The sequence below is a fragment of the Dipodomys spectabilis genome, unplaced genomic scaffold (assembly GCF_019054845.1).
Source record: "Dipodomys spectabilis isolate Male_0828 unplaced genomic scaffold, ASM1905484v1 ptg000783l, whole genome shotgun sequence".
Lineage (NCBI taxonomy): Eukaryota > Metazoa > Chordata > Mammalia > Rodentia > Heteromyidae > Dipodomys > Dipodomys spectabilis.
The window spans coordinates 16,794,520-16,809,460 of NW_024871460.1; the positions used below are offsets into that span (position 1 = coordinate 16,794,520).

The window sequence follows — 14,941 nt, forward strand, 5'->3', positions numbered from 1 at the left end:
TTAGAAGAAAAAAAAAAAAAAGATAAAAATTGAAGGAGCTGGGTGCCAGGGGCTCACGCCTGTAATCCTAGCTGCTCAGGAGGCTGAGATCTGAGGATCAAAGTTCAAAGCCAGCCTGGGCAGGAAAGTCCGTGAAACTCTTTATCTCCAATAAACCACCAGAAAACCGGAAGTGGCGCTGTAGCTCAAGTGGTAGAGCACTAGCCTTAAGCTGAAGAGCTGAGGGACAGCACTCAGGCCCAGAGTTCAAGCCCCACGCCCGACAAAAAAAAAAAAAAGATAAAACTTGAGATGTAGTTAGGGAGAACCAGACTGGAGCACTTAATATGCCTGCTTAGCATTTTAAGCTTTTTCCCAAAGAACAGTAAAATAGAAATAATCTTTCCTTATTCTAGGTTTATGTATGTATTTATATATATATATATATATATATATAAACACATATATTCATATATGTATTTATGTCTCATAGCTGCCATCATTGCACAGTGGAAAAGAAATTGTATGATGCTTGAGCATGTTACTCACTTCTAGTAGGGGCTAGCAGTGGTTGATCTTTCCAATTTTAAGCTAATGTTCTCCCCTCCACCCCACAGATTGGAATAGTTTTGGAAAGTAGATTTTAATCCTGAGTACTAAACACTATTTTATAAACAAGAAGTGTATTCATGACTCTATCCTTTAAAAGAGAAAAAGTAAAACACAATAACTGCTTAATGCCATGGAATTGGTATAGAAACTGAATTGTTTTTAGAAAGTAAAGAACACGGACTTCTAATGGCTCATTTGAACACTGTAGCAATAATCAGGAGAGCAGTGTGTGTACATGTCCATGTGTCTGCTAGTTCTTGGGTCTTCAGAGAGGGGCACTAGAGAGAATACAGTTTCCAATGTCTTAAAGCAATTTTTGGCTATCTTCTGATAACACAGGAATCATTATGTAAGTTAGTTTGTGAAAATATTTTTTAAAGAAATTTTTATACCTAAATAAAGTAATCCACTCCAATTAAGTATCTACTGTTAGAACAAAATGGATAGTTTCTTGATGTGGACAAACATCATGATTTTAAACTTTTCAATAAGACCCTGTTTAAATTGGAGTTAAATGTATGGGAAATTAGCATGTCATGTTACATTTTTTAAATTGTTAGTGCTTTTTTAGAAATATAATATTTGACACAGAATTAGATTCCTCTTACATAGAATGGCAAGGAATAAATTTGACCAATGTTCACCTATTTTTTTTTGTCTTTTAGTAATATGAGTAACATGAGGTGACTATCAGAAATTTGGGTAGTATAAAAGTATGCCCAGCAAGTATTTGTAGTTTCTGTTCCACAGGCTTTTCTCCCTAGTTTATATATGCTTTTACACTCATCAATGCTTGCATAAATGTGTATGTGTATGTATGACATGCATACGTTAACATACTCATAAACTACACATATATAATTAAAATTCAATTGTATTCTAATGCTGTTCTGAAATATTTTAATTTATAGCTCTCCAAGTTATTTATAGTACTCTAGGATTATTCCAGCTTATTAAATCTTTATTATAAGGCTATGTCAGTTTATTGATTTACATGTTGATACAGAATTAATTTTTTCTATTATAAAATAGAATTCCATTAAATCCTATGATACAGATCTCTATTATAAGGACACAATTTAGGCGCAAAGAGGTTTGGTAGCCTTGAACATAGATTAAGTAGTGGAGCTGGTATTACCTGGCAGTCTAGTTCAAAATCCACAAATCTTAAATATTACCTTATGCTACTTTACTTTTTTTCCTTCTGCCAGCCTTTATTTCCTGAATTGGAAAAAACAAATGTCTAATATATAAACTACATCCAGTATTAAAACTGATTGTTTTATGTGCTTCTTGTAAGTATATGGGAAACTTTAGTATTATAAACCACAAGGTTTGTAGTTGTGTAAAATATAGTAGATGACTTAAGCCAAAACCTTACCAGTGCCTCAAACTTTAATGTGTATACAGAGAAAGAGTCTTGCTAAAATGTAAATTCTGACTCAATAACCTGAAGTGGAGACCTTATATTTCTATTAAGTTCCCAAAGATTTCAGTACTGTTCTTGAGTTCATGAGTAGCAAGGATTTAGGCAATTTTTCCTGATCTTTGGCAAACTTTATTAGGTGTTTTATTTAATCAGTTTCTTATTTTGTTTCTGCAGCCATTGTATATAACTTGTACATGATAAAGAAATGGGATAGTTGTATTTATTTATTTTTGGGGGGAGGGGGTCCGGTCGTGGGGCCTGGGTGCTGTCCCTCAGCTCTTCAGCTCAAGGCTAGTGCTCTACCACTTGAGCCACAGCACCACTTCCGGCTTTTTTTTCTTTTTGCTTATGTGGTGCTGGGGAATGGAACCCAGGGCCTCATGCATGCAAGGCAAGCGCTCTACCACTGAGCCACCTTCCCAGCCCCGGGATAGTTCTTTTTAATAGTTACTGTTCTATGAATGTAAGATTGAACATTGCTGGGAAAAAGAAATTGTGTCTTACATGGTGTTGACACACATTTCATAAAATAACTGTAATCATGTTTTGTTTATATATTTGATATGACTGACAAACCTATTTTACCTGGTCTACTATATCGTGCTTAATTGAGGGAAACAATTTATTGTGAAGGATTTAGGTGGAGTTGAATAAAAACTTGATTTTGTCACTATTGGTTTATTCTTTAGTAGTAATAATAGCTTGCATAGCTAAAAAAAATGAATGCTTATTCAATGCTGTGTACTTATTCAGTGTCAGGTACTGTATCAAGTGCTAATGGGCATAATTTCGCTTACCTTACCATGTCATCCTTCATTTTATTCATCCAGCAGCTATTCCAGCATCCACACTGTTTTGGGAGCTATACATACAGTGGTACATAAAATAAACACAGACTCTTCTACAGCTTAATGCCATTCTGAATGTTTGCAATAATCAGTAACCATAGAAATGTGATCGTTGCAAAAAAAAAATTCTTTTGCTTTCTAAGATTCTCCCACCTAGCTTCTTTGCCCATGTCATCCCCATAAAATTCTTTCCCTGTTGGCTTCCACACTCTTGTGATACCAGATCCAGCTAATGGATGGAGAGAAACAAAACTGTAAAGAGCATTGTCCAAGACAGAACAGTGAGGATGAGGTTGTAGCTCAGTCGTAGTACTGTACTACTTGGTAGGGAAGGCTGGGGAGGTCCCAGAAATAGAGATGCCAGATTAAGACCTATGCCCAGTATTTTTCTGGTTCTTGTCACCATCAAAGAAAGAATTCGGAGGTAAGACAAAATTAGAAGTTTGGAAAAGTTTTCTTACAGAGAGAGTTGCCTCCCTGAGGAGTTTGGGTAACTCATCTTTTGATCAAACTTTAATGGAAAGGCTAGTAATCAGATAAGATGGAGAAAAAGAGGGAAATTCCAGACATGGGTTGGACTTTTCTTGGAATTGGAATGCCCTTTTCTGCCCTTCTGTGAGATTTTTACATGTGTCCCTATACCAGATGCATGGAAACAGCCATTTTGTAAGGCTAATCATACAGAGATGCCATTAAATGAAACAGTGAAGCAAAGGACAATTAGCAATTGTCTTTGTTGGACAAATGTACTGCATCTGATTTTTGAGTGGTCTTTTGTTTTGCTGTCTTAATTATTATTTTTTTTTTTGGTCTTTTGTTCCATGCTCTCCTGCATCAACCTCAAGACACCTCAAGTTTGCCTCTTTTTGTCCAATTTTCATTTAGCCTACTTCATCACTGCCATTCCCCACGCTTCAAGTGCCCTTAATCTTTAGGAGTTGTACAGAGGTAGAGGTCTAACTTCCATAACATGTCCTGTTAGGGCTATTTGCATATCTTGGAGTGCAAACCTCTGGCTGTTTAAGCAAAAGAAGTCTGAGACTCTTAAACTTGGAATAGGCTAGAAATTTAAGGCTTGGAAAAAATTATATTAAGTGAAGCAAGCCAGGCCCAAAGAAACATAGGTCCCATGGTTTCCCTTATTTGCAATATCTAGTATATGTCCGAGTTGAGCAGAAAAGGTCAGATAAGGTGATGTTAGGGAAATGAACCCTAAGATATGTATTCAAATGTTTTTTTTTTCTTTCATGCGATTGTTTCTAACACATTTATAAGGTTATTTCTTTGTTGCTTTGTATGCCCCTCCCCCACAGTATAACCCCTGCTTTCACTGTATTTGATGTCGGTATAATTTGTGGAGGGGAAGGGGAAAAACAAATCGTTTAAATAGGGATACAGGTGGACCCATTGCAACAATGAGATGTACAAGTCGTTATGTCGAAAACGAACTTTACAACTTTGGTGCCAGGGATGGGGAGTGGGGAAGTGGGGTGGGGGAGGTGGGGGAGGAGGAGGAAGCGGGGAGGAGGGGGGGACAGGGGGAGGATGGGAAGGGGAAACAAAGGAGGAGGCTACAGTGCTTGATAAGAAATGTACTCATTATCTTGCCCATGTAATTGTAACCCCTCTGTACAGTATTTTCACAATAAAAAAATTAAAAATAAATTTAAAAAATCAGTTTTGTAATTGAAAATATACTTGGATATATACTAAAATATCAAAATGGCAATATACTAAGAAAGGCTGAAGCATATATTTTCAGAAGATCTAATAGGACTGGGAATCTATATTTTTTTTATGACTTCCAGTTAAGATTACACAGTTGTTCCTGGAGACAGCTAGAATTTATCCACTTTTTTTTCCCCTAAACAAAATCTAGTGTTTTTTTTTTTTTTTTAAGCTGATTGTCTTAATAGCTGGCATAGCACTTAACAGTCACTTTTTACATCTAATCCAGCTCTCTGCTTTGTGTTTTTACCAGTTACATTGGTAAATACTTTACTGTTGAACTTTTTTCCTACATATGTTACTAATAGAGGATCGTTATTTTTAAAAAGCTTGATTTGGGGCATAATATTTTTATATCAGTGCATTAAACTTTGGCCTTGAGAATTTTTTAAATAACCTTTAATGATAGCTAGTTTACAGCAGTTATTTTTCTAAGTTTCATCTTTACAGACCTTTTTGTGATATGTTTTAACCTTTTGGTTTTGCCTTTATCTGATTTCTTTTTAGAACATTTACAAAAATTTTGAATTTGGACTAAATTACTACAAAATGAAAGTATTTTAGTGAAAATAGCCTTTGAGCAGCCATTATAGGTTAGTTATAGAAAAATGTTACACAGTGCTGTGTGTCATTTTCTTTTGTGACCCCCCCTACCAAAGAGAACTAAAAAGGTACTCAAGTATTTAGCCACCTCCAAAAAGAGAACTCATAGGACCTTACCCCTGGATCAGACATCTTTGTTCCAAAAGGAAAGCTCATTTTCCCCAAGGGTCCCCAGTGCCAAGGAGTGGCAGCTATATACCTATAGAGATGGAATGTCTTTTGCCTGATAGGGTTTTAGAATTGGTGGGGAAGGAGGGGTTGTCTTCTGGGCTAGCAGTGAACAAGTATAAAATTTAGAGAAGCAGAGACAGATAGAAATAATTTGTAACAATTTTTTAGAAAATAAAGAGATACTGTTTATATTATTTTAATTTTTTTATTTTCAAATGGCTGTTTAAAGGTTGATTACAATTTAACATGTTCATCTATGTATCCAGTGCATCTTGATCAGTCACCCCTTTCCTCTTCCACTCTCTCTGAGTCATAGTAACTTTCCCACTTGTTTACATTAATTTGAGGGAGAAATAGCCACAGTACTTTTAAAGGGACTGACTTAGAATCATGTTTTTACAGGTAACATAAACACTACTTTTATTAGGGACTTAGGCAAGCCCCTCTCTGGGCTTATGGAGAATGGTGCCATCAAAGAAAAAGGAAGTCCAATGGCAATTGCACTATGTCCCTGTTGGATCAGTGCCATCAGATACTCTTGGCCAAAACACAACAAGAATTCCTTAATCTTCTTTTCACCTAACTCTATACTGTCCCTTCAGTTAGTTACTCGAGTACTTCCATGGGGAACAGGGTATAGAGAACCAAGATATAATTCTACCCCTGCTTTTAAAACAATTAGAATTATTGGTGCAGAAAGGTTAAAATGTTTATAAGATAGAGTTTAAAAAAAAAAAAGGACCAACATGTGAACCTTACAGTAATCACTAGCCTGTGGCTGACTAGACACTCTTAGAGGAATTCTGTTTAAACTGAGCTGTGGTTTCCTCTCTTCAATAGTGGCACCAGAACTTCCTTATTGATGACTCCTTGTTAGAAATTTCTTTCTGGTGTCAATTAGGTCTATGTATTTGGCCTTTTTATTACAGTATATTGTTATGATTTCCAAAGTGTTTGTTTTTTGCCCTACTACTATTATGGTTCAAGGCTCCTTAATATTGTGTTTTAAGATTATTATAAAAAGAAAACTTTATTTTGTAAATATTAAAAGTAGCTCGGTGTAGTTGTTTCTCTTTACAAATTTTATCTTGGAAATTAGTTTATTCATTATGTTTAATTTTAGGAAATGGTGCTCTTGCAGAACATTCTGAAAATGTGCATATTTCAGGAGTATCAACTGGTAAGTCATTTTTGTAATGTTTAAATTTCATGCATGATTTATGTGGTAAATATTGAAAGCCACCTGGTATCTTATAAAGTGATATTTGGCTATAAAAATTATTACTGCTTTTGCAACATATAATAGGGAATGAAGTAACTGGAACATAGAGAAAGTCTCATAAGATAAAAATGATACTTTACATGCCTGTGGTTCAATTATATTTTCAAGCGATCTGCTTATTTTAAACCAAGAGAAAAGTTGGGTAAGTTGAACTAGTATTTTCTTTCCATTCAAAGTTTATTTGAAATGAAGTGAATTAAAATGTAGTTTTGAATGCAGTTGTCCTTAGGATTTAAAACCTTAGAAATTGTTTGGCTTTTTGCTGGTTAATTGAAGATAAGAGTCTCATGGACCTCCCTGCCCAGGCTGGCTTCAAACTTTGATCCTCAGATCTCATCCTACTGAATGGCTAAGATTACTACACATCAGTCACCAATTCCTGGCTTGCACACAAAAAAAATAAATGTATAAGAAAACTACGCATTAACCTTACTCACTCTCATAGTATTTTAACATCTCAGAGAATACATTTATTTTTTCTTTAGTACTTACATATTATTTTAATGCTTGCTTAAAATTCTCATCAAGTAGCTATATTACAGTTAATTTTTTTGTACATATGAATGTGTTCTTTCCAATGAATCTTCCTGGTGTGGATCATTTTGTAGAAGGCTTCTTTATCTAGCCCTTTTTAAAATTTCTAAGGCCATTTCCTTAGCACTAATTTTTAAGAGTAAAATTTTGTATCAAAGGTCATGAATAATTTAACAACTCCAGAAACACTTTAATAAGTTGCTTTCAAAAGGGTTGTACCAATTTACACAGGTCTTTGCCATGTATAAGAGCACTTACATAGCCGGGCGCCCCGGTGGCTCACGTCTGTAATCCTAGCTACTCTGGAGGCTGAGATCTGTGGATCACGGTTCAAAAGCCAGCCTGGGTAGGAAAGTCTGTGAGACTCTTATTTCCAATAAAACCACTAGAAAACCAGAAGTGGCATTGTAGCTCAAATGGTAGAGCGCTCACCTTGAGCTGAAGAGCTGAGAGACAGCGCCCAGTCCCAAAGTTCAAGCCCCACGACCGACCAAAAAAAAAAAAGAGCACTTACATTGGGTATGACCACGTTTTTCTTGCTTGGAAGTTTTCCTTATTGCTTTGTTTCTTTTTCATTTTCATCTGAAACATTGATCAAAGACAACATGTAGAATTGGTCAAAAGAACCTGCAAAATTATATTTAGTAACTAGCAAGAGACACCTAATTAACTGTTACTAAGTCCTATAGGAAAGGTGAGAAAGGACCACTTTGCCTGCTGCTTACAGGTATAATTTTCCTGTATTCCAGAAGTAACTGCAAACTGCCATCAAATAATCACAGCTTACGTTTTATTTTCTTTCAGATTCTTTATAAGATCTTAAATATTCTAGAGTTGTGAATGTTCTATCTAGTATTGATGCCCTTCCAGCAAAGCCTCAAAATACTCTGTAACAATATCTGACCTTAAATCAGTGGTTAAAAACAAAATCTAGTTTACTATCAGGTTTTATGATTATCACAAAATGCTGTTAATTTGTAATCAAATCAATTGCAATTTATATATCATCCTTTATATGTCCCTAATTTGAAGAGGCCACTGCTAAATTATTAGCTTTAAAAAGCTAATAGTATCATCATTGAGATAGTCCTGCAAGTACTGGAAGAGAATTTTTTTTTTTTTAAAAAGCAAGTCACTACATAGCAGGTAGTAAATAGTTTGGATAAGTGATTTTGAGAGGGTTGGAGCCTTAAGAAGTGCAAGATTAGTGGAGGTATTTAGAGAAGACTTATTAAATCATGAGCTCCAAGGCCAGTTTGTTTCTTAACAACTGATCTCTGCCTCATCTCTTCTGTGTTTTCAGCAAGAGTCACAGCAAACTTCAAATATTAGTAGTTTTACACACTTGGGAAATAGAAGTATAGCTTGCTTTACATTTTAGTCTTTTGTGGTGGAGAAATTAGAAAATGTCACGACTGTATCAATGGTCTGTGTGCCCTGGCAGGGGAAAAAAAAGATGGTCCTCTTCTACCCTTAAAAAATGGCATTGAAGGATGAATCTTCCTTATTCATCTTAGGCTTTGCTAGCAAAGATCAGTTATTCTTCCCACTTAGAAACTTTAGAGTGAATGTAAGTTTTTTTATTGTATTTTATTATGGCCCTGTTTTTCTATTTTTTTCTTTTCTCTATGTGTATTTTGTACCCTTTCTACCTTTTTTTGTGTTTCCTTTACTCTCACATAAATCTTCATTACTGTTTGTTGGTGATCTTGAAGAGACCAACGAATTACCTGGTTTGATTAGAGTTAATGTCCAAGTAAAATATTTTAGTTACTAAAGAATGTGACATATCACAAAGGAATAATCCTGTTGCTACTGTTCTTAAATATAAACTGAGACAGGAATATTCATGTACATTATAAGCAGCTGTGGATATAGGATTTCCCACTTGACATAGGAAAATGATTTCTAGTAATTGCTTTGAGACTAATGAGAGTTCTGAGTAGGAATGACAGTTCAAAATTTTTCTTGCACTTATTCTTAACTGTTACATTTTAAGTTAAAACTTTCCTATCCAGTTTCAACTTTTTGCTTGTGAACCAGAGATAGGAATCTTGCTAATTTGTCTACATAGGCTGGCTTTGAACTAGATCCTCAGATATCAGCCTCCTGAGTAGCTATGATTACAAGCATGAGCCTACTGACACCTAGCTTCTCTTCTGACTTCTTTAAAAGAATGAAAAAAATTGGAGTAATTTTTAGGAAATTCTATTTATGGCCCATCTTTGTGTCCACTCAACTGTCTTCCAGCCTTAATTAGTTGACTGTTCTGACATTTCTGTTGTGAGAGAGCTCAGCTTAGTTTCTCTGTGGTCATAAAATTCATTCAAGGAATCTGTACAGCAAAGGGTTAAATAAATCAAGACTTAGGCAACAAATCCAGTTAAGTTAGAAGAAAAAGCTTTGAAACTTAAGCCATTTTTTTTCTTCCTAGCCTTGGGCTTCCTAAGTTTCCTATTCAGCTTGCAGACACCACAGCATTCAGACAAAGAGCTACTGTAGTACTCTTTTAACTTCATTCATCTTAGAGATTCCAACACTCATTTGCTCACTTTTCCTGTGTTATTAATGACCCATAGACTTTATTGTATGCTTGCTTTCAAAGTAACTAGCCATCCCATCCTAACATATTTGAGAATACTACTGTAGATACTCAGCTGTACGTGCTTTCACCATCCATTCCTCTTTTAAAAAATCAGTAATTTCCTCAGTCTCCACTTAGCCTTTTATTTCAACTATTTTATTCCAAGCCCTTAAGCATCATACCATAGTTAGCTATGTGTGAATTCTGCTTATCATGAAAGGTAGAATATAGGATGTGTGTTAGTTTTGTTACAAAGACACCTAACATAAACATTGAAGGAGAAAATCTTTATTTCGGTTCATCATGTTAGAGGTATTAGTTTATGGTCTTTTGGCCTTTTTGCTTTGGGCCTATGGCAAAGCTGGACACCATGATGGAAGCACAGAGCAGAAGACTGCTTATCATGGTGGCTAGAAAGCACATGACAGAGAGGAAGGAGACAGGGTCCTAATATCCCCTTCCAGGGCACACCGCAGTGACCAACTGCCTTCCAAGATATGCTCCTTTGAGAAATGCCACCGCCTCCCAGTAGCACCATAGGTGGTGACCAAGCCTTGTGAACCTTTTTAGGAGACATTGATGTTCAGAACCATAACTGGTGCTGTTTATAAAATCTCTTTTTATTTTTAATTTCAGAGATACTAAGAAGCAACTTAGTACTACTTATTGTCCCTAGAATTTTAGCAAATAAGATTTCGTCTTCAGAAGCTTTAAAGCTAAGTATACTATTTTTCCCCTATAGTTATTTGTTATAGTTCCTCTACATCCATCTTGATATAGGGCCAATAGGTCACTCTTCTTCATTGAAATTCTGTTTAAGCAGCTTCCTTTTACTCCTCTGATAATTACTTTACTCATTATGGAGAGCTCCTTAGTGGACAGGCATTTGCCTTGGTGGTTAAGTGTCTAGCTTCTGAAACCTGGCGCCCATACTTGCAACTATGACACTTGCTTTTTGTTTCTTTGTTGCCCAAAAAGTATTACTTTATTTCTGTTTCTTTTGTCCCCCTCCCCCTCACTTGCTAAATAGGGATGATAATACTAAGATTTAAATGAGAAAAAGGTCCTGACAGATAATATGAGCTAAATACATGTTAGCCAATTTTTAGCATCATGGATCTATGGGCCAAAAACTATATACAGAGATCTTGAACTTCAGAACTATAAACTTCTAATTTGCAACAGAAATCTGATCAGCAGTACTTTTTCAAATTGCAATTGATTGGTCTCCTAAATTGACAGTTGGTCAGTAGATATATAATATTCAGGGTAGTCATTTAACTACATATTCTAATTTTTCAATGTATCATTGCCATTTAACATTTGCAAACTTATATGTTCTAAGATTGCAATAATGGGCAGTACAGGAGAGTGTTGGGCTAACTCAAAAAGTGACTTACGGCTCTAGCCCTAGCTACTCAGTAATCTGCAATCCTGAGGATTGAGGTTCATGGCTAATCCAGGCAGGAAAGCCTGTGAGGCTCTATCTCCAATGAACCACCAAAAAGTGAGAAGTGGAGCTGTGGCTCAAGTGGTAGCTTACTAGCCTTGAGCAAAAAAACTCAGGATAGCACCCAGGCCTTGAGTACAACCCTAGAATTGGCACAGAAAGAGAAAGACAGACAGACAGACAGAGACAGAGACAGACAGAGAAGGAAAGGGAGAGAGGAGAGAGGAGAAAACACACTAAACAGCTTCCTTCCATGGCCAGGAAAGTATATGTGTGGCATGAATGCAGCATGCACTATTTTTTAGTAGAATTGTATTTGTAATAATCACAGCCCATCTTCAGTTCTACCAGTCACTGGCTGAGTTATGAGGAGATACTTTCACTCCCATCTTCAGTGGGAATCTTTCCTGAGATGCTGTCTTCCAAGTGCAGGGTGTCTAGAGCAGTTGTGATTTGAGAAAGGCCTTCTGGAGCAGGAGTCATGGCTTCAGATGGCAAGGAATAATGGTAAAGTATCCAGAACAGCTGTGCTTTCACGAAGGCACCAGCCTCCTACCAGATAACTGGCAGTCCCAGCTTCAGGTTGCCTGGCCTAAGAGAAGGATCCAACTTTACCATACATCCACTTCTGATACTTTCACCATGGCCATCTGATTTATCTGGAGCCCTGACTGACTAAGGCCCAGAGGCAAGCACTGTGTCTTCCCCTTTACTCTTCCTGGGTCTTCATCATTGTCCTGGGACCACAAACAACCTTGTAGAGATTGTAGGCCAGGCTTCAGGAGTCAGGGACAGGTTCTTAAGAGGCCTCCACTGTCCCAGTTCAGCTGATCCTGTTGCCTTTTGAGCAGAAGCAGCCAAAATCAGTGGTCTCATTAGGAAAAGGCCTATTGGTTGAGTCACACTGGGTAAAGGGCACCGTGGCAAGCTCTTGCCAGGGAGAGAGAGAACACATGGTGAGACAAGATGCCAGAGAGGCTTATTCGTATTTCCAGAACTTGGCATTTCCTTGTATTCATAAAATAATGAAATCACAAGTATTTATAAGACTCTGTACTGTAGTCTTAAAAAAAAATAGATGACTACGGTCACCCATAAACACTGTCATTTCCTTATGATCAGCATGAGCTTGGTTTTACTCCATAGTAAAATTTTTGTAAAATAAAATTATCTAAGAAGAGGAGCTTTTATATTTTATTTTTAGATGATCTCTTTGCAACACTGCTTTCTCACAAAATGATATGCATCATATTCCTTCTTTTCATAGTAAATCCACCTTTGTTTAACTGGTGTTTATAAAATTACTAAATTCTTCTAACAATATGTTTCTGTTAAGCTATATTTATTTCTATATTAAGAAAAAAGTGTTTGTTTATAATAAATCCCTCCTTGTCCTAAACTTATGTAATACATTTTTCAGACTTTTTTACTATCATTGTAAAGGTGATGTACAGAGGGGTTACAGTTATATAAGTCAGGTGAAGAGGACATTTCTTTTTGGATAGTGTCACTTGTTTTCTCGCTCTTTCCTAGTTTTTCCCTTTCATTCCCATCCCTACCCACAAGTTGTATAGTTCATTTTCAATGTAGTGTTTAGTAAGTACCCACGTATAATACATTTTTCATAAATTTAGTCGCCTATTTAAAATACCATGTATCTAACCTTATATATGTAGTTTACATTTTATCATTTCATTCTTTCTATATTGTATTGTGTGCTCTCAGGTGAATTGTTTCTTAGATTCAGCTAATCATACATAATTGTTACAAGTTGTCGCAGGAAATTAAGTGGTCAGTGAACATAGCTTACTTTTGACTCTATTTTAGTTTTACTATTTATTAAAACCTGACACGGTTTTCATGCCCCTTTTAGTCTCAACTGCTTTTTGCAGTAAGGTGTTAAAGGTTGTCAGTTTTAAAAAGAAACCTATGTTTTTATTTTTTGAACAGGAAATTGTACTTTTTTCTTTGGTAGATAAGTAAGCTCTAATCATAAATTTCTTTGCCTACTTCTTTTTCTCTAAGCTTTAAAAAAGTTTGAAATCCAAATTGAAAGGCATTTTATTTGACACTATTTTGAAGTGGTCCTCTCTTCTCCCGTGTAGTCTCTTTAATAAAGACCATGTGAACACTTCAAATTCTTTTTTTTTCTATTTGAAAGTTTTTGCATATTCATTCATCAGTTTTCTATTTTACTGGTTCTTTTCTTTTAAAAAAAAGTCATTGTCTTGAGTAGTTTTACAAAGGAAGTGCCAAATAACCAAGCAGTTTATGAATACAACGTATTGTGATCAGTGTCACCCCTTCAGCATTCTCACCCCCACCTTTGACTCACCCCTTCTCTTATTTTTCTTAATTTTGTGGTATATGCAATGAATTTTTAGCTTCATTCCACCTTCTCTCCCCTTCATTGGTCTACCCCTTTCCCCATAGCTCCCTCCCAGCTTGGAGCTTACCAGTCTGTTTATAGATTTATAGGTATATTCTAGCTACCACAAATGAGGGAAATCGTGCAACCTTTGTTGCTCTGAATCTGGCTAACTTCACTTAAATTTTTTCTAAGTATTTCCATTTCCTTACAAGTGATGCAATATAATTCTTTCTAATGGGTAAATAAAATTCCATTGTATATACTCTGGAAAGCAGTATAGAGGTTCTTCAAAAAAAATAGTAAACAAAACTATCCTATGACCCAGCAATCCCATTCCTGGGCATTTATCCAATAGTACACAGTTACAGAAATGCCACTGGTACAACCATGTTTGTTGTAGCATTATTCATCATAGCAAGATCTGGATCAGCCCAGATACCCCTCAGTGGATGAATGGATCGTGAGAATGTGGTATACAGGCACAATGGAATCATACTCAGCTTCTTTGCATTTGGGCAGTACTGGAGTTTGAATTCAGAGCTGCACTAGACAAGTGGCACTGTTCCTTGAGCCACACCTCTAGCACTTTTACTCTGGATTAATTTTGAGATAGAGTATCTCCTGGGCCACAGTAGCTGTGTGGCACCACCTCCACCTTTTTTTCTGTGGAGATGGGAATCTCATACACTTTTTTCCCAAACTGGCCTAGAACTGTGATCCTCCCAATCTCAGCCTTCCAAATTGCTAGAATGACATGTGTGTCTAGGTATTGATTGAAATGATTTTCATTGACCTTGACCCAGGCTTGACTTAACCACAATATTCTTCCATTCTTTGCCTTCAGATTAGGTAGGATTGCAGGCATGAGCTACAAGTGCCCGGCAAACACTTTGAATTTTTTTTTTAATAGCTCTAATACATCAGTCTAGTTTTAAAAACATCTTTCTGTGCTTTTCCATGAGAATATTAAAATGTTTTCAGTAAAAGCACGTAGAAGTTTTGAGCATTTTTCAGTCAGTTTTCACCTGATTTTCTGAACTATACAATATCATTATTTGTATTTTAAGCCAGAAAACTAATACCAAAAATCTTTTTTTTTTTTTTTTGTCCAGTCGTAGGGCCTGGGTGCTGTCCCTCAACTCTTCAGCTCAAGGCTAGTGCTCTACCACTTGAGCCACAGAGCCACTCCCAGCTTTTTTCTTTTTGCTTATGGGGCGCTGAGGAATTGAACCCAGGGCCTCATGCAAGGCAAGTGCTCTACCACTGAGCCATCTTCCCAGCCCCAAAACCAAAATCTTTTAAGAAATCCATTGAAGAAGTTCTGCCTATATTCATTCTTTAGTATATTCG

The 14,941-nt window shown here is 36.2% G+C and overlaps 1 protein-coding gene across 2 annotated transcripts in view; it reads left to right on the forward strand.

The window, feature by feature from the left end:
• Positions 1-14,941, forward strand: part of Lrp12 (LDL receptor related protein 12) — a 56,474-nt gene that overhangs the window by 18,638 nt on the left and 22,895 nt on the right. The window contains exon 2 of one of the 2 annotated variants that reach the window (XM_042673141.1): positions 6,494-6,550. The exons of the other annotated variant lie outside the window; for it this stretch is intronic. Coding sequence (XP_042529075.1) covers positions 6,494-6,550 — 57 coding nt within the window. The remainder of the gene's footprint in view (positions 1-6,493; positions 6,551-14,941) is intronic. 2 annotated transcript variants of the gene reach the window in all.